This window comes from Copadichromis virginalis, linkage group LG3, assembly GCF_057382275.1.
Source record: "Copadichromis virginalis isolate Kocher_CV1m ecotype Utaka linkage group LG3, C_Virginalis_male_GT1.1, whole genome shotgun sequence".
NCBI lineage: Eukaryota > Metazoa > Chordata > Actinopteri > Cichliformes > Cichlidae > Copadichromis > Copadichromis virginalis.
This window is the reverse complement of record NC_140620.1, coordinates 3,268,803-3,283,991: the sequence shown is the minus strand read 5'-3', so window position 1 is coordinate 3,283,991 and position 15,189 is coordinate 3,268,803. Positions and strand designations below refer to the sequence as shown.

Genomic DNA, 15,189 nt, shown 5'->3' with positions numbered 1-15,189 from the left:
TGTACGTGAGTGTACAGAGTTCACCTGTAGTAAACATCAGATTCTTCTGTTCTGTCTGCTTCCTGTTTACCTGTCTCACCTGCTTTTACAGTTTTTTCTGATTGCTTAAGCACATGTTATGTAACTATTGGCTAATTTTGCAAAACTCTTCACACAGATAAGAAAACCTGTCACCCAATCATCCAAACATTTTAGTTCTCTTGCAAAAGCAAACACAGCTAGATTAACTCTTCACACCTTTGTAAAAATGGTGTTTCCGTATCAAACAGTACACACAAGCCATCATCTACTAAGCACACAATGCGCCAACTGCACACTGATGGTATGAATACAAAACACATCTGGCTTTTGCTTTCTCTGTGCACAAGGTAGGCTATGTCAGTTTGAGCTCATACCTCTGTCATAGATCCATAAGCATAGAGGGATCCAAACTTCAAGTACTGGTGTTTATTCAAACACATCACAACAAACACAAGTGTTTATTTCCAAGTATAGGATTATTTGCAATCGCCATAATGACTATATGGGTTACTTGGTCTGCAGTGAACATGCTTCCTCTGCCCCCTCCTCGTCTTCCTCTTGCTCCTCCTTGTCCTTGTCGTCCTCTTCATCCTACTTCTTCACCTCCACGTCCTCTTCCTCGGCCTCCTCTACTTCTCACTCTTTCTGCTCCCTCCATTGTACTCCGCACACACAGCTTACCTGTATTATAGTGCTTAGGCTGATTGCAAAGTGAACTAATTATCTAAAGAAGTTTTCACATGTGAAAGTGTGCCAGACAGTTGGCAAATTAGTGTTAATGATAGCCATACATGTGTATACTTTTGCTAGGAGTGTGTTGGAAATTTGGAAATTGAGTGTTGTGCAGTGAATTGTGCCTACAGTTTTGCAAAGTGTGTGTTACAAAATTGCAAACTGAGTGCAAAGCAGTTTTTGTGCTTTTAGTTTTGCAAACTCAGTGAGTGGTTTTGCTATAAGTCTGAATAGTTTTAGAGATTGTGCTACAGGAATCACAGTTAGTGTTTAGGCATTTGGTAAAAACTGTAATAACTGTAATAATAGAACATCACCTGTATGAGCTGTTCTGTCTGTGATCATCTGTGTCAATAAAGTTTGACTCTGGAATTCAAAGCGAACCAAAGCTCCCTGACCACAGCGAGTATCTGCACGGTTGATCCAGCAGATTTACTCTGGACTGTCTTCCTGCCTCAAAAACAAAGGAGATCAGTTTGAAATCAGTTTTATTTGAACTCAGAAATCCAAATCAAATCAAATCAAATCACTTTTATTGTCACATCACATGTGCAGGCACACTGGCACAGCACATGCGAGTGAAATTCTTGTGTGCGAGCCCCACAAGCAACAGAGATGTGCAAACACAACAACACAAACGAGCAAAATACAAGAATGGCCAACCTGAAACTAATAAATATATGTACAATATATAATAGTGTATGCATTTCTGGATGTGTATACTAAATGTTTTCCTACGTGTGTGTGTGTGTGTGTGTGTGTGTGTGTGTGTGTGTGTGTATACACATTTTTACAAATTAAATAGTAAAAAATAATGAAATAAAATATATAAAATATACAGAGTGAGACATGTGCAAAACAGTGGCATTACTGTACAGTATGGAGTGCATAATGTTGAAGTTCCAGTAGTGAAGCTGAGGTATCTATGACGTGTTCAGCAGTCTGATGGCCTGATGGAAGAAGCTGTCTCTCAGTCTGCTGGTACGGGACCGGATGCTGCAGAACCTCCTTCCTGATGGAAGCAGTCTGAACAGTTTATGGCTGGGGTGACTGGAGTCCTTGATGATCCTCCCCGCTTTCCTCAGGCAGCGCTTCCTGTAGATGTCTTGGAGGGAGGGAAGCTCACCTCCAATTATCCGTTCAGAGCACCGCACTACTCGCTGGAGAGCTTTGCAGTTGTAGGCGGTGCTGTTGCCATACCAGGTGGTGATGCATCCAGTGAGGATGCTCTCAATGGCACAGTGATAGAAGGTCCTGAGGATGCGGGGGCTCATGCCGAATCTTTTCAGTCTCCTGAGAAAGAAGAGGCGCTGCTGCGCCTTCTTCACTGTTTTGTTTGTGTGTACTGACCACGTAAGATCCTCAGACAGATGTACACCAAGGAACCGGAAGCTGCTCACTCTCTCCACAGCAGCGCCGTTGATGGTGATGGGGGTGTGTACTTCTCTGCACCTCCGGAAGTCCACTATCAGCTCCTTTGTCTTTGCGACGTTGAGGGTGAGATGGTTGTCTTGACACCAGTGGGTCAGGGCGCTGACCTCCTCCCTGTAAGCCGTCTCATCACCGTTGGTGATAAGACCCACCACTGTAGTGTCGTCCGCAAACTTCACAATGATGTTGGAGTTGTTAGTGGCCGTGCAGTCGTAGGTGTAGAGTGAGTACAGGAGAGGGCTCAGTACACACCCCTGTGGAGCACCAGTGTTCAGTGTGATGGGGGATGAGGTGATGCTGCCCAGTCTGACCACCTGGCGTCTGTCAGACAGGAAGCTAAGGATCCAGCTGCAGAGGGAGCTGCTCAGTCCTAGATCCTGCAGTTTCCTGTCCAGCTTCGAGGGAACGATGGTATTGAATGCTGAGCTGTAATCTACAAACAGCATCCTCACATACGTGTCTCTCTTCTCCAGGTGTGACAGGGCAGTGTGTAGTGTCAGGGCTATGGCATCATCAGTGGACCTGTTGTGGCGGTATGCGAACTGTAGAGGGTCCAGTGAGTCGGGTAGTGCAGAGCAGATGAAGTCCCTGACCAGCTTCTCGAAGCATTTGCTTACGATGGGGGTCAGGGCTACAGGTCGCCAGTCGTTCAATGAGGAGATGGTGGAGGATTTGGGTACAGGGACGATGGTGGCCATTTTGAAGCAGGCTGGGACTACAGACAGAGAGAGGGAAAGGTTGAAGATGTGCGTGAACACTCCAGCCAGCTGAGCCGCGCATGACTTGAGGACGCGGCCGGGAATCCCGTCCGGACCAGTAGCTTTGCGCGCGTTCACCTTCCTGAAGCACTTCCGCACATCCTCCTCAGACACAGTGTGCGCACTGACGTCATCCGCGGTGTGCACACTGTCCGGTCTCATGGTGTTCGCTGTGTCGAATCTAGCGTAGAATACGTTTAGATCCTCACACAGAGAGGCCGTGGTCTGCGGTGTGCTGGTTTTCCCTCTAAAGTCTGTGATCGTGTTTAGTCCCTGCCACATACTCCGAGGGTTGTCAACCTGTTGCTCCACCCTGTCCCTGTACTCACGTTTGGCTGCTTTGATCGTCTTCCAGCCTCAGGTGATCTCAGTGTGTTCATAAGCTTCTATAATGAGTCTTTGTTTATCAAACTGTTTCAGATTTTCATATATCAATAAAAACATCAGAGTAGTAAAACCATAAATCTGTCTGAGTGTTCTTCCTGTGTCTTTACAAATGTTCATGGATCCATTTCACTCTGTGTGGTTTGAGATAGTGCAGAGTAAAGGTCAGGTTTATCTGAGCCAGTTCACTTTTTTATGTTCTGCTTCCTGTTTATAGTGATGTGACTTCATTAGCCACTGATGACATTACTGGATTCCAGGTTCTGAGGAAACTTTTGCCCAAACATAGACTTTAATGAAGGAATCTCTGTGTGTGCGCGTACATGCATGCATCCATGCATGCGTGTGTGTCACACTTTGAGCTCTAACATGTTTTTAACATGTCTTATTTTAATGACATTTTGATGGTGTCTGAATTTATCATAATGCAACACGAAGATGTAAAACTAAATTCCAGATGAAGTCTCTGCTGGTAAAAACAGGTGAGAGAAAAGTCAATAAGGAGTTTTTAGAAATGAATTGAACATGTTTATATTCCTGCTGTAAGATGTTTTAATATCTAACATTTAAATGACTGAAGTAATATTTAATTTATTCTGAGTGCTGATAAAATCTCATCATGATTCAATTCAGTTTAACTTATTTAGCACTAAATAACAACAACAGTTTCCACAGAAGATTTTTATTGGCTGTTTAGAATTTGTACATTTGAATCTGAAATTCTCTGCTTTAATATTTAAATGCAGATTTTAAAAAACAACTTAATTTGAGATTAATGTAATATTTACTTCACAGTGAAGTGTGATTCAGCTGCTCTGAATATTGAAAGTTAAAAATAAATCTCTACATGATGTCATCACACTTCACATTAATTTAAAAAACATACCCGATTTCATCTTTGGGACATAGTTTAATCAGTTCTGTGCTGTCCACACAAAGGAACATGCTACAGCAACATGCAGACATGGGTCACAGAAATTCACAGAGCTCCATGGAAATCATACACAATGAAAGTGTTTCTGTCCTTTTACAGTTTTTACCGAATGCCTAAACACTAACTGTGATTCCTGTAGCACAATCTCTAAAACTCTTCAGACTTATAGCAAAACCACTCACTGAGTCTGCAAAACCAAAAGCACAAAAACTGCTTTGCACTCAGTTTGCAATTTTGTAACACACACTGAGTGTTGTGCAGTGAATTGTGCCTACAGTTTTGCAAAGTGTGTGTTTCCAAATTTCCAACACACTCCTAGCAAAAGTATACACATGTGTGGCTATCATTAACACTAATTTGCCAACTGTCTGGCACACTTTCACATGTGTAAACTTTTTTAGATAATTAGTTCACTTTGCAATCAGCCTAAGCACTATAATACAGGTAAGCTGTGTGTGCGGAGTACAATGGAGGCAGCAGGAAGAGTGAGAAGTAGAGGAGGCCGAGGAAGAGGACGTGGAGGTGAAGAAGTAGGATGAAGAGGACGACAAGGACAAGGAGGAGCAAGAGGAAGACGAGGAGGGGGCAGAGGAAGCATGTTCACTGCAGACCAAGTAACCCATATAGTCATTATGGCGATTGCAAATAATCCTATACTTGGAAATAAACACTTGTGTTTGTTTTGATGTGTTTGAATAAACACCAGTACTTGAAGTTTGGATCCCTCTATGCTTATGGATCTATGACAGAAGTATGAGCTCAAACTGACATAGCCTACCTTGTGCACAGAGAAAGCAAAAGCCAGATGTGTTTTGTATTCATACCATCAGTGTGCAGTTGGCGCATTGTGTGCTTAGTAGATGATGGCTTGTGTGTACTGTTTGATACGGAAACACCATTTTTACAAAGGTGTGAAGAGTTAATCTAGCTGTGTTTGCTTTTGCAAGAGAACTAAAATGTTTGGATGATTGGGTGACAGGTTTTCTTATTTGTGTGAAGAGTTTTGCAAAATTAGCCAATAGTTACATAACATGTGCTTAAGCAATCAGAAAAAACTGTAATTTGAAAGAGACACAAAGTGTTAGTGTAACAGTGTGAGACAGTCTATTCAACTGATCAGAAATAAAGAAACAAAGTGATTATTGAATCACTGATCACTGAACTTACAGATTCTGATTATTATTACAGCAGTACTGACCTCAGTGGTTGCTTTCAAGTGGATAAATATTAAATATTAAAGATGAATATGAATATACTCATATTTCTATGAGTGCAGAATGTGATTGAAATACAAGTGAGTTTTGAGTGCAGCAGCGAGGAAATGTGCTGAGGAGGTCTCAGAGTGCTGCTCTCTGCTTTTTAAAGCTTTAATGGACTTTTCATCATCCTGTGTGTGTTTGTGTGTTACAGTCTGAGCTGTGAGCTGGTGTCACAGAGTTCTTCCTGGTAACCGATGACGCTGTGGTCATGTGACCTGTCCTCTGTTTTTAGAGCAGCTCTCAGTCAGACTGAGTCAGTTTGTCAGGAGAACTCAGGAACATGGCTTCATCCTTCCTCTGCCTCAGCCTCCTCTTCATCAGCCTCAGCACAGCAGGTACCATCAACACACTCATAAATGATCATTAATACACTGATCACTGATCAATGATGTGATCAGGCCACAGTCTGATGTTCTGTGTGGTTCTATTTGTTCTCAGGTGGATTCATGGAGTATCATGTGGACCACTGTGACTTTAACTCCACTGATCTGAAGGACATCGAGTACATCTACTCTTGTTATTACAACAAGATCGAGTACGCCCGGTTCAGCAGCAGTGTGGGGAAGTATGTTGGATTCACTAAGCATGGAGTGTATAACGCAGACAGATGGAACAATGATCCTGCAATACTGAACAACAGGAGAGCTCAGAAGGAGAGGTACTGCAAAATTAACGTTGGTCTGAACTACCAGACTGTGATTACTCAATCACGTGAGTATACAGTAGTTTGTGTGACATCATCAGGTGTTCATGTTAACCTCAAACTGAATCATTTATGATGGACTCAAAGCTGCAGGTCCGACTCTGACTGATTACAGTTTTTTCTGATTGCTTAAGCACATGTTATGTAACTATTGGCTAATTTAGCAAAACTCTTCACACAGATAAGAAAACCTGTCACCCAATCATCCAAACATTGTAGTTCTCTTGCAAAAGCAAACACAGCTGGATTAACCCCTCACACCTTTGTAAAAATGGTGTTTCCGTATCAAACAGTACACACAAGCCATCATCTACTAAGCACACAATGCGCCAACTGCACACTGATGGTATGAATACAAAACACATCTGGCTTTTGCTTTCTCTGTGCACAAGGTAGGCTATGTCAGTTTGAGCTCATACCTCTGTCATAGATCCATAAGCATAGAGGGATCCAAACTTCAAGTACTGGTGTTTATTCAAACACATCACAACAAACACAAGTGTTTATTTCCAAGTATAGGATTATTTGCAATCGCCATAATGACTATATGGGTTACTTGGTCTGCAGTGAACATGCTTCCTCTCCCCCCTCCTCGTCTTCCTCTTGCTCCTCCTTGTCCTTGTCGTCCTCTTCATCCTACTTCTTCACCTCCACGTCCTCTTCCTCGGCCTCCTCTACTTCTCACTCTTTCTGCTCCCTCCATTGTACTCCGCACACACAGCTTACCTGTATTATAGTGCTTAGGCTGATTGCAAAGTGAACTAATTATCTAAAAAAGTTTTCACATGTGAAAGTGTGCCAGACAGTTGGCAAATTAGTGTTAATGATAGCCACACATGTGTATACTTTTGCTAGGAGTGTGTTGGAAATTTGGTAATTGAGTGTTGTGCAGTGAATTGTGCCTACAGTTTTGCAAAGTGTGTGTTACAAAATTGCAAACTGAGTGCAAAGCAGTTTTTGTGCTTTTAGTTTTGCAAACTCAGTGAGTGGTTTTGCTATAAGTCTGAATAGTTTTAGAGATTGTGCTACAGGAATCACAGTTAGGGTTTAAGCATTCGGTAAAAACTGTAATAACTGTAATAAATCACTGATCTAACCTCAGTCTGTGGCGCTCCCTGCTGGTGAAACAGGCAAACTGCAGGTCTTCGTCATTACACACTAATAAGGATATTAAATTATTTATTTAACCTCTTTAAGATGAAATATAGCTCACATTCATTGTTTAATATAATTCATATAAATATTTTTAACAGCATGAAGCATCTTTACAGGTTAATAAAAACAATGTTCGTTCTTTTCTTCTAATTCATTGATTTTAAATCAGATACATATTAAAAACACTGATGTTTGTTTAAAGGCTGTCTGCTGTTTATTTATTGATTCTGACTTTCAGAGCTTGTGTAGCAGCTTCACACCTGCACACATTTACAGCTCAGATCTATGAGTCAGTGTAACCGTGGAGCTATTAAATATACTGAAACAATTATAAAGTTATCATCATAACACACAAATATAAATGTGACTGCTGTTATTTAATCTGTGTGTGTGAAGTGTCTCACTCTTTACAGCATCTCTGCAGTAAAGTGAGCTAAAGTGCTGAAATAGCAGCTCAGACAGAGCTGATGAGTTCATGAATCAGCTGCTGTGCTGACAGGCTGACCTGACTGATCAGTGAAATGTATTCAGAATGTAAACACACACAACCTGTGAGCTGTGTAACATGACGTTAATAATTCATGTGCTCCAGTGTGACAGAAGTTCATGTTATGGACTGAAATCAGCTCCCAGCAGCAGCAGCTCAGAGAAACATGAGGCGAACCAGCTCAGACCTCCTGTGGAGGGGAAGCTGTCTGATAGTGCGAAGTCATCCTGTGTGTTCAGACAGCTTCCCCTCCACAGGAGGTCTGTAAGGCATCTTTGGTCTTATTATTACCATTACTAATGAGCAGATATCCAGACTGAGATCAGCTTCAGTCCTGAAGTTTGATGGTGATATTAATAAAGCAGGCTGGGTTCATCTGTGTGTGTGAGCTCAGACAGCAGTTTATCATCAAGTCTCCACAGCCTCTGTATGATTTTTGTCAGTAATGACTTTTAAACCACAGCAGGTGAGCTGCAGGAAAAACAGCTCAGAACAACTGATCTAGAACCACGTTTAAGTCTGGTACATTTCTTATTTATCGTTGTTGTATCACCGGCCAGGGTCTACACATGAAAAGTAACCTTTTGGCTAACTCTGGCATATTTAAATTGATATATAAAACAAACTCATAATGTCTTGCAGCTCCGCCCACTGTCAAACTTCACTCCATGACGCCTCTCTCCAGTCAGCATCCTGCCATGTTGGTCTGCAGCGTCTATGACTTCTTTCCCAGTAAGATCAAAGTGAGCTGGCTGAGAGATGGACAGGAAGTCACCTCTGATGTCACTTCCACTGAGGAGATGGCAGATGGTGATTGGTACTACCAGACCCACTCACACCTGGAGTACACACCCAGGTGAGCATCATAATCCATGGAAACAGACTTTTAGTATGAAGTCTGGACTAAAGTTTAAAAGTTTAAGATCTGAGAGTCACTGATGTTTGTGTTGAAGGTCTGGGGAGAAGATCTCCTGTAAGGTGGAGCACGCCAGCCTGAAGGAACCTCTGATCACTGACTGGGGTAAATACCTGTCTGTATCTACACACCTGTACACACCTGTACATACCTACCTGTGTGACTCTCACCTGTGTGTCCTCAGATCCGTCCATGCCTGAGTCAGAGAGGAACAAGCTCGCCATCGGAGCCTCAGGACTGATCCTGGGTCTGATCTTATCTCTGGCTGGATTCATCTACTACAGGAGGAAGGCCCGAGGTCAGAGCAGGACTCTCACTCACAGACCAGTTCATACCTGAAACCAGTTCAGGCCAGAATGAAATCTCAAACCACATTACATGAGTCTAAGGCTACGTCCACACGTACACGGGTATTTTTGAAAACGGAGATTTTCCGTTTTCGTTTTAAAAAATAATCCCGTCCACACATAAAGGCAGAAATGAAGGAAAACGCTGCTATGAACATGCCAAAGCAGCAGGTGGCGATATATTCCTAACCGTGCAGAAATGTTGGCCAATCAGAAGTCTAGAAGCCTCGGTGGGAAAAAGTAAACAAAGCTGGGGCATAGAATCAGAACCGAGTCGTATGTGTGGAGGGACAGTAACTGTGTGTATATGTAAGCATTTAAACACTGCAGAGAGTAGAATTAACAGTAACAGTATTGTAGATATTCATTTCACCGAAACAATAACCTGGCACACAGTGTGACGTCAAAAAAGGCGCACACCTTTGACGCTGCGTTTTCTCAGTTTTCTGCGTTTTTCTCGTCCACACGTAAACGCAAAAACTGAGTTTTCAAAAATATCCACCCTGGCCGGAGTTTTTAAAAATCTCCGTTTTCAGTGACCAAAAACGCCGTTTACGTGTGGACGAAAGGTGCAAACGCATAGAAAAATCTGCGTTTTCAAAAATACCCGGGTACGTGTGGACGTAGCATAAAACTGGTTTACATCTGCATTCTTTAATATATTGATGTTTCAGGCAGGTTTAGAGCATTGCTGTTTATTTTCAGACAACTGTTATTTACATTAATGTTTCAAACACAGGTTTTTACTGTTGTTTTTGAGGACTTTCAGACCTGGTTCAGGCCCTGAAACATGAAACTTTACTGAATCATTGCCATTGATCTGTTAAAACCAGTGTCCATGGTTTGTTTTCAGAGTGTGTTGGTGACTGTGTCCTCATCTCTTCTTCTTTCAGGTCGTATCCTGGTTCCCAGTAACTGAGACTGGATCCTGGTCCTGGTTCTGTCTGATGAAAAGCTGCTGCTTCCTGTGTTCAGACTGATGATGATGATGATGATGATCTCTGTCTGGACTCTGAACCTGATCCAGGATCTCAGTGTTGTTGGTGGTTGTTGTGGTTTTACTGGGAAGCTTTTGGACCATGTTTAACGTGGACTCTTGTGTTTGATGCTTTATGTGCACGTCTGCTGTTTAATCCATGTAATGTAATCCCTGTAATCCATGTGTCTGAATGATTTGGGTGTTTCTGCTCATCTGATTACCATAGATCACAGATTTTACTGGAGGTCATTGTTCCAAAATAAATGACTCAAACTCTCAGCTGTTTGTTTATTTACCTGCATCCTGTTAATGTCACACTGAACAACTTACTGAGGTCGGGGAGATGTTCCGCACACCCTCACACTAACCATTTTCCCAAAGGGCCACATCAGTTGGGGAAGGCATCACCAACAGTCAGAACGTCATTATTCAAGGGATGCTAAAGATCATTTGGTCTCTGGCAGATCACCTGGTTCTTTTCAGCAGATCAAATATGGAAACATCTGCATCTTACTGTTTTATTTTTTTTTTGTTTTTTTTTTAAATCCCCACTATATTAATTAAAACTAAGAACTCACTATCTTGGCCTAGAAATGAACAATTAGCTGGGTGATGCACTTTCTGTGATCTCAAACATAACTAGAGAAAATCTTGGAATTCCTTCAGTTTTTTAGACTAAAACTATCTCTACCAATGAACCTGCAGCCCGTTTGCTTTTAAATCTCACCATCCTTGGAAAGAAAACTATTGTAGAAGGTCAAAGGAAACCAGAAATCTGCATCACTTATTAATCCTTAGATGCACACGTGGGGTGTTGTTTTTCTTCAAAATCTTTAAAATGAAAAGTTGTAATATATTCATATTCCAGGTATTCCTCATAAAATAGATTTGTAACATGAGGCCATTTCTATTTTTATTTATTTTTTCATTAATTAAAAAAAAAAAAAATGCAGTTTTTGTATCACTACCCCAGTGTAACGGTTAAAGGACCAGGGCGCCTGACTGCAGCTTCATAGATAATGAGCAATCCGAAGTAGTTTCGACTATGGAGCCTGAGTGTGTGAATAAAACACAGGAAACCAAAATAGAGCTCAAAAATATATATATATATATTATCTTTGTTATGAGAAATGTATAGACAGATGTACAAAAAAATTAAAAAAAAAATATATGCATATGGGGGCGACCGTGGCTCAGGGGGTTGGGAAGCGTATCTGTCGCCGGTTCGATCCCCGGGCTCTCTGTCCTGGTCGTTGTGTCCTTGGGCAACACAGTTCACCTACCGCCTACTGGTGTTGGCCAGAGGGGCCGATGGCTCGATATGGCAGCCTGGCTTCTGTCAGTCTGCCCCAGGGCAGCTGTGGCTACAACTGTAGCTGCCTCCACCAGTGTGTGAATGTGAGAGTGACTGAATAGTGGTATTGTAAAGCGCTTTGGGTGCCTTGAAAAGCGCTATATAAATCCAATCTATTATTATTATTATTACAGTATTATTGCATATATATCACAAACAAAAATAATGTTGACAATACAAAACAGCTTATTAAGTTCCAAAAGGAGGTGGGATGAGGTGTAGTCCAGTATGAGATTTAGTTTAGTTCCATGGACCTGTGATAGGTCATGTTTCAACAGTAGGGCTGCTCAATTAATCGAATTTTAATCACGATTACAATCTGGGCTTTCAACGATCATTAAAAATGACTGAGCCGATTATTAGCCCCTCCCTCATTTATCCGCGACACCTTAAAGGCCGGTCCGTGAAAATATTGTCGGGCATAAACCGGTCCGTGGCGCAAAAAAGGTTGGAGACCGCTGATTAAGAGGACCCGAGGGAAGCTCGGAAAGCTAAGCAGAAGTTATTTGGAGAGGAGAGTGACTGCCGTTGGTTGAAAAGAGGCATCCTATCTGAAAGATCTGTTTCTTTGATGTAAGCTTCCTGCGTTTACGACCCTTTGGTCAGCAGGAGGTCTGACACACACACACACACACACACACACACACACACATTCTCACATAACACACACACACACACACACACACTTACATACAGTCCTTGTCTATGTAACCAAAGGGGGTTGCAAGGGGAGGTGTTTTGTAAACTATTGTTTGAAGTTTGTCAATAAAAGGCAGCGAGAGGAGGCCACCATTGGGGTTCTTTGTCGTGCTGGACACAGACGAGGCCTCCCTTGCGCAAGTAATGGATCGATCGACTGTCTTGTTTTCTTCATGATGAATAAGTCTCTAGAATTAGCGGGGTTTGTGGAAACACAGACCCAACATGGCGTCTGATACCCAACCTGACATATAGACACAGACATACAGGCACACACAGACACAAACATCCATCCCCACCCTCATGCTCTCATATGCACTTACTCCACACTCAACCAACGTGGAGACAGACATAAAGAGACGCTGTACACACGATCACACTCCCCAAGCGTACTCTACAAACCGGGTCTATTGCACCCTTGCCCCTGGAGGGGGGCAAGGGTGCAATAGACCTCAATAGACCTCAATACTTGAAATGTGCAATTCACTTGTATTTTTATTTTTTATTCCTATTTATTCTATTTATCCCCTCCGTATATTTTATTTATATTGTCTCTGTATTTATATATATGTGTGTGTGTGTGTGTGTGTGTGTGTGTGTGTGTGTATATATATATATAAAACACCCAGCACGCCCCTGCGGGCGGTTTATCCTTCAAGCTCGGGTCCTCTACCAGAGGCCTGGGAGCTTGAGGGTCCTGCGCAGTATCTTAGCTGTTCCCAGGACTGCGCTCTTCTGGACAGAGATCTCCGATGTTGTTCCTGGGGTCTGCTGGAGCCACTCGCCTAGCTTGGGAGTCACCGCACCTAGTGCTCCGATTACCACGGGGACCACCGTTACCTTCACCCTCCACATCCTCTCCAGCTCTTCTCTGAGCCCTTGGTATTTCTCCAGCTTCTCGTGTTCCTTCTTCCTGATATTGCTGTCATTCGGAACCGCTACATCGATCCCTACGGCCGTCTTCTTCTGTTTGTCTACCACCACTATGTCCGGTTGGTTAGCCACCACCATTTTGTCCATCTGTATCTGGAAGTCCCACAGGATCTTAGCTCGGTCATTCTCCACCACCCTTGGGGGCATCTCCCATTTTGACCTCGGGACTTCCAGGTTATACTCGGCACAGATGTTCCTGTACACTATGCCGGCCACTTGGTTATGGCGTTCCATGTATGCCTTGCCTGCTAGCATCTTGCACCCTGCTGTTATGTGCTGGATTGTCTCTGGGGCATCTTTACACAGCCTGCACCTGGGGTCTTGCCTGGTGTGATAGACCCCAGCCTCTATGGATCTTGTGCTCAGAGCTTGTTCTTGTGCTGCCATGATTAGTGCCTCTGTGCTGTCTTTCAGTCCAGCTTTGTCCAGCCACTGGTAGGATTTCTGGATATCAGCCACCTCCTCTATCTGCCGGTGGTACATACCGTGCAGGGGCCTGTCCTTCCATGATGGTTCCTCGTCTCCCTCCTCTTTCTTGGGTTTCTGCTGCCTGAGGTATTCACTGAGCACTCGGTCAGTTGGGGCCATCTTCCTAATGTATTCTTGGATGTTCGTTGTCTCATCCTGGACTGTGGTGCTGACACTCACCAGTCCCCGGCCCCCTTCCTTCCGCTTAGCGTACAGCCTCAGGGTGCTGGATTTGGGGTGAAACCCTCCATGCATGGTAAGGAGCTTTCTTGTCTTTATGTCAGTGGCTTCTATCTCCTCCTTTGGCCAGCCTATTACCCCAGCAGGGTACCTGATCACGGGTAGGGCGTACGTGTTGATGGCCCGGATCTTGTTCTTACCATTCAGCTGACTCCTCAGGACTTGCCTGACCCTCTGCAGGTACTTGGTGGTTGCAGCTTTTCTAGCGGCCTCTTCATGGTTCCCATTCGCCTGTGGGATCCCCAAGTACTTGTAACTGTCCTCTATGTCTGCAATGTTGCCTTCTGGTAGTTCAATCCCCTCAGTTCTGACTACCTTCCCTCTCTTTGTTACCATCCGACTACACTTCTCCAGTCCGAACGACATTCCAATGTCATTGCTGTATAGCCTGGTAGTGTGGATCAGTGAATCGATGTCTCGTTCACTCTTGGCATACAGCTTGATGTCATCCATGTACAGGAGGTGGCTGACAACTGCTCCGTTCTGTAGTCGGTATCCGTAGCCAGTCTTGTTAATGATCTCACTGAGGGGGTTCAGGCCTATGCAGAACAGCAGTGGGGACAGAGCATCTCCTTGGTAGATCCCGCACTTGATGGTGACTTGTGCTATGGGCTTGGAGTTGGCCTCTAGTGTTGTACGCCACATCCCCATTGAGTTCCTGATGAAGGCTCTTAGGGTCCCATTGATCTTGTACAATTCTAGGCATTCCAGTATCCAGCTGTGGGGCATTGAGTCATAGGTCTTCTTGTAATCAATCCAGGCAGTGCACAGGTTGGTCAGTCTGGTCTTGCAGTCTCGGCTGACTGTTCTGTCTACCAGTAGCTGGTGTTTTGCGCCTCTGGTATTCTTGCCAATTCCTTTCTGTGTCCCGCTCATGTATTGACCCATGTGCCTGTTCATCTTAGCCGATATGATGCCTGACAGGAGCTTCCATGTAGTACTGAGGCAGGTTATTGGTCGGTAGTTGGAGGGGACCGGTCCCTTCTTGGGGTCCTTGGGGATCAGGACCGTCCGACCTTCAGTTAGCCATTCCGGGTGTCTCTCGTTAACTAGCAGCTGGTTCATTTGTGCTGCCAGACGCTCGTGGAGTGCAGTCAGCTTCTTCAGCCAGTAGGCGTGAACCATGTCGGGCCCTGGTGCTGTCCAACTCTTCATACTGGAGACCCTTTCTTGGATATCTGCCACTGTGATGGTTACTGGACCCTGTTCAGGGAGGTCGCTGTGGTCAGCCCTCAGATCCTCTAGCCACTGAGCATTGCCGTTATGGGTTGCATCCTTCTCCCATATGCTCTTCCAGTATTGCTCCGTCTCCAGCCTTGGTGGTGCTGTTCTCTTATTGTTCCCTTGCCACTGAGAGTACACCTTTGCTGGTTCTGTGGAGAACAGCTG

General features: G+C 43.8%; 1 protein-coding gene across 1 annotated transcript; it reads left to right on the top strand.

The window, feature by feature from the left end:
- The first annotated feature begins 5,758 nt into the window (after window positions 1–5,758).
- LOC146712325 (H-2 class II histocompatibility antigen, E-S beta chain-like) lies at window positions 5,759–10,385 on the top strand. Its single transcript, XM_085452036.1, has 6 exons — window positions 5,759–5,854; window positions 5,958–6,230; window positions 8,507–8,720; window positions 8,818–8,885; window positions 8,965–9,078; window positions 10,021–10,385. Exons 1-6 carry the CDS (start codon window positions 5,800–5,802, stop codon window positions 10,044–10,046), a joined length of 750 nt encoding a protein of 249 aa, XP_085308162.1. The 5' UTR covers window positions 5,759–5,799; the 3' UTR covers window positions 10,047–10,385.
- The last annotated feature ends 4,804 nt before the right edge of the window (window positions 10,386–15,189 follow it).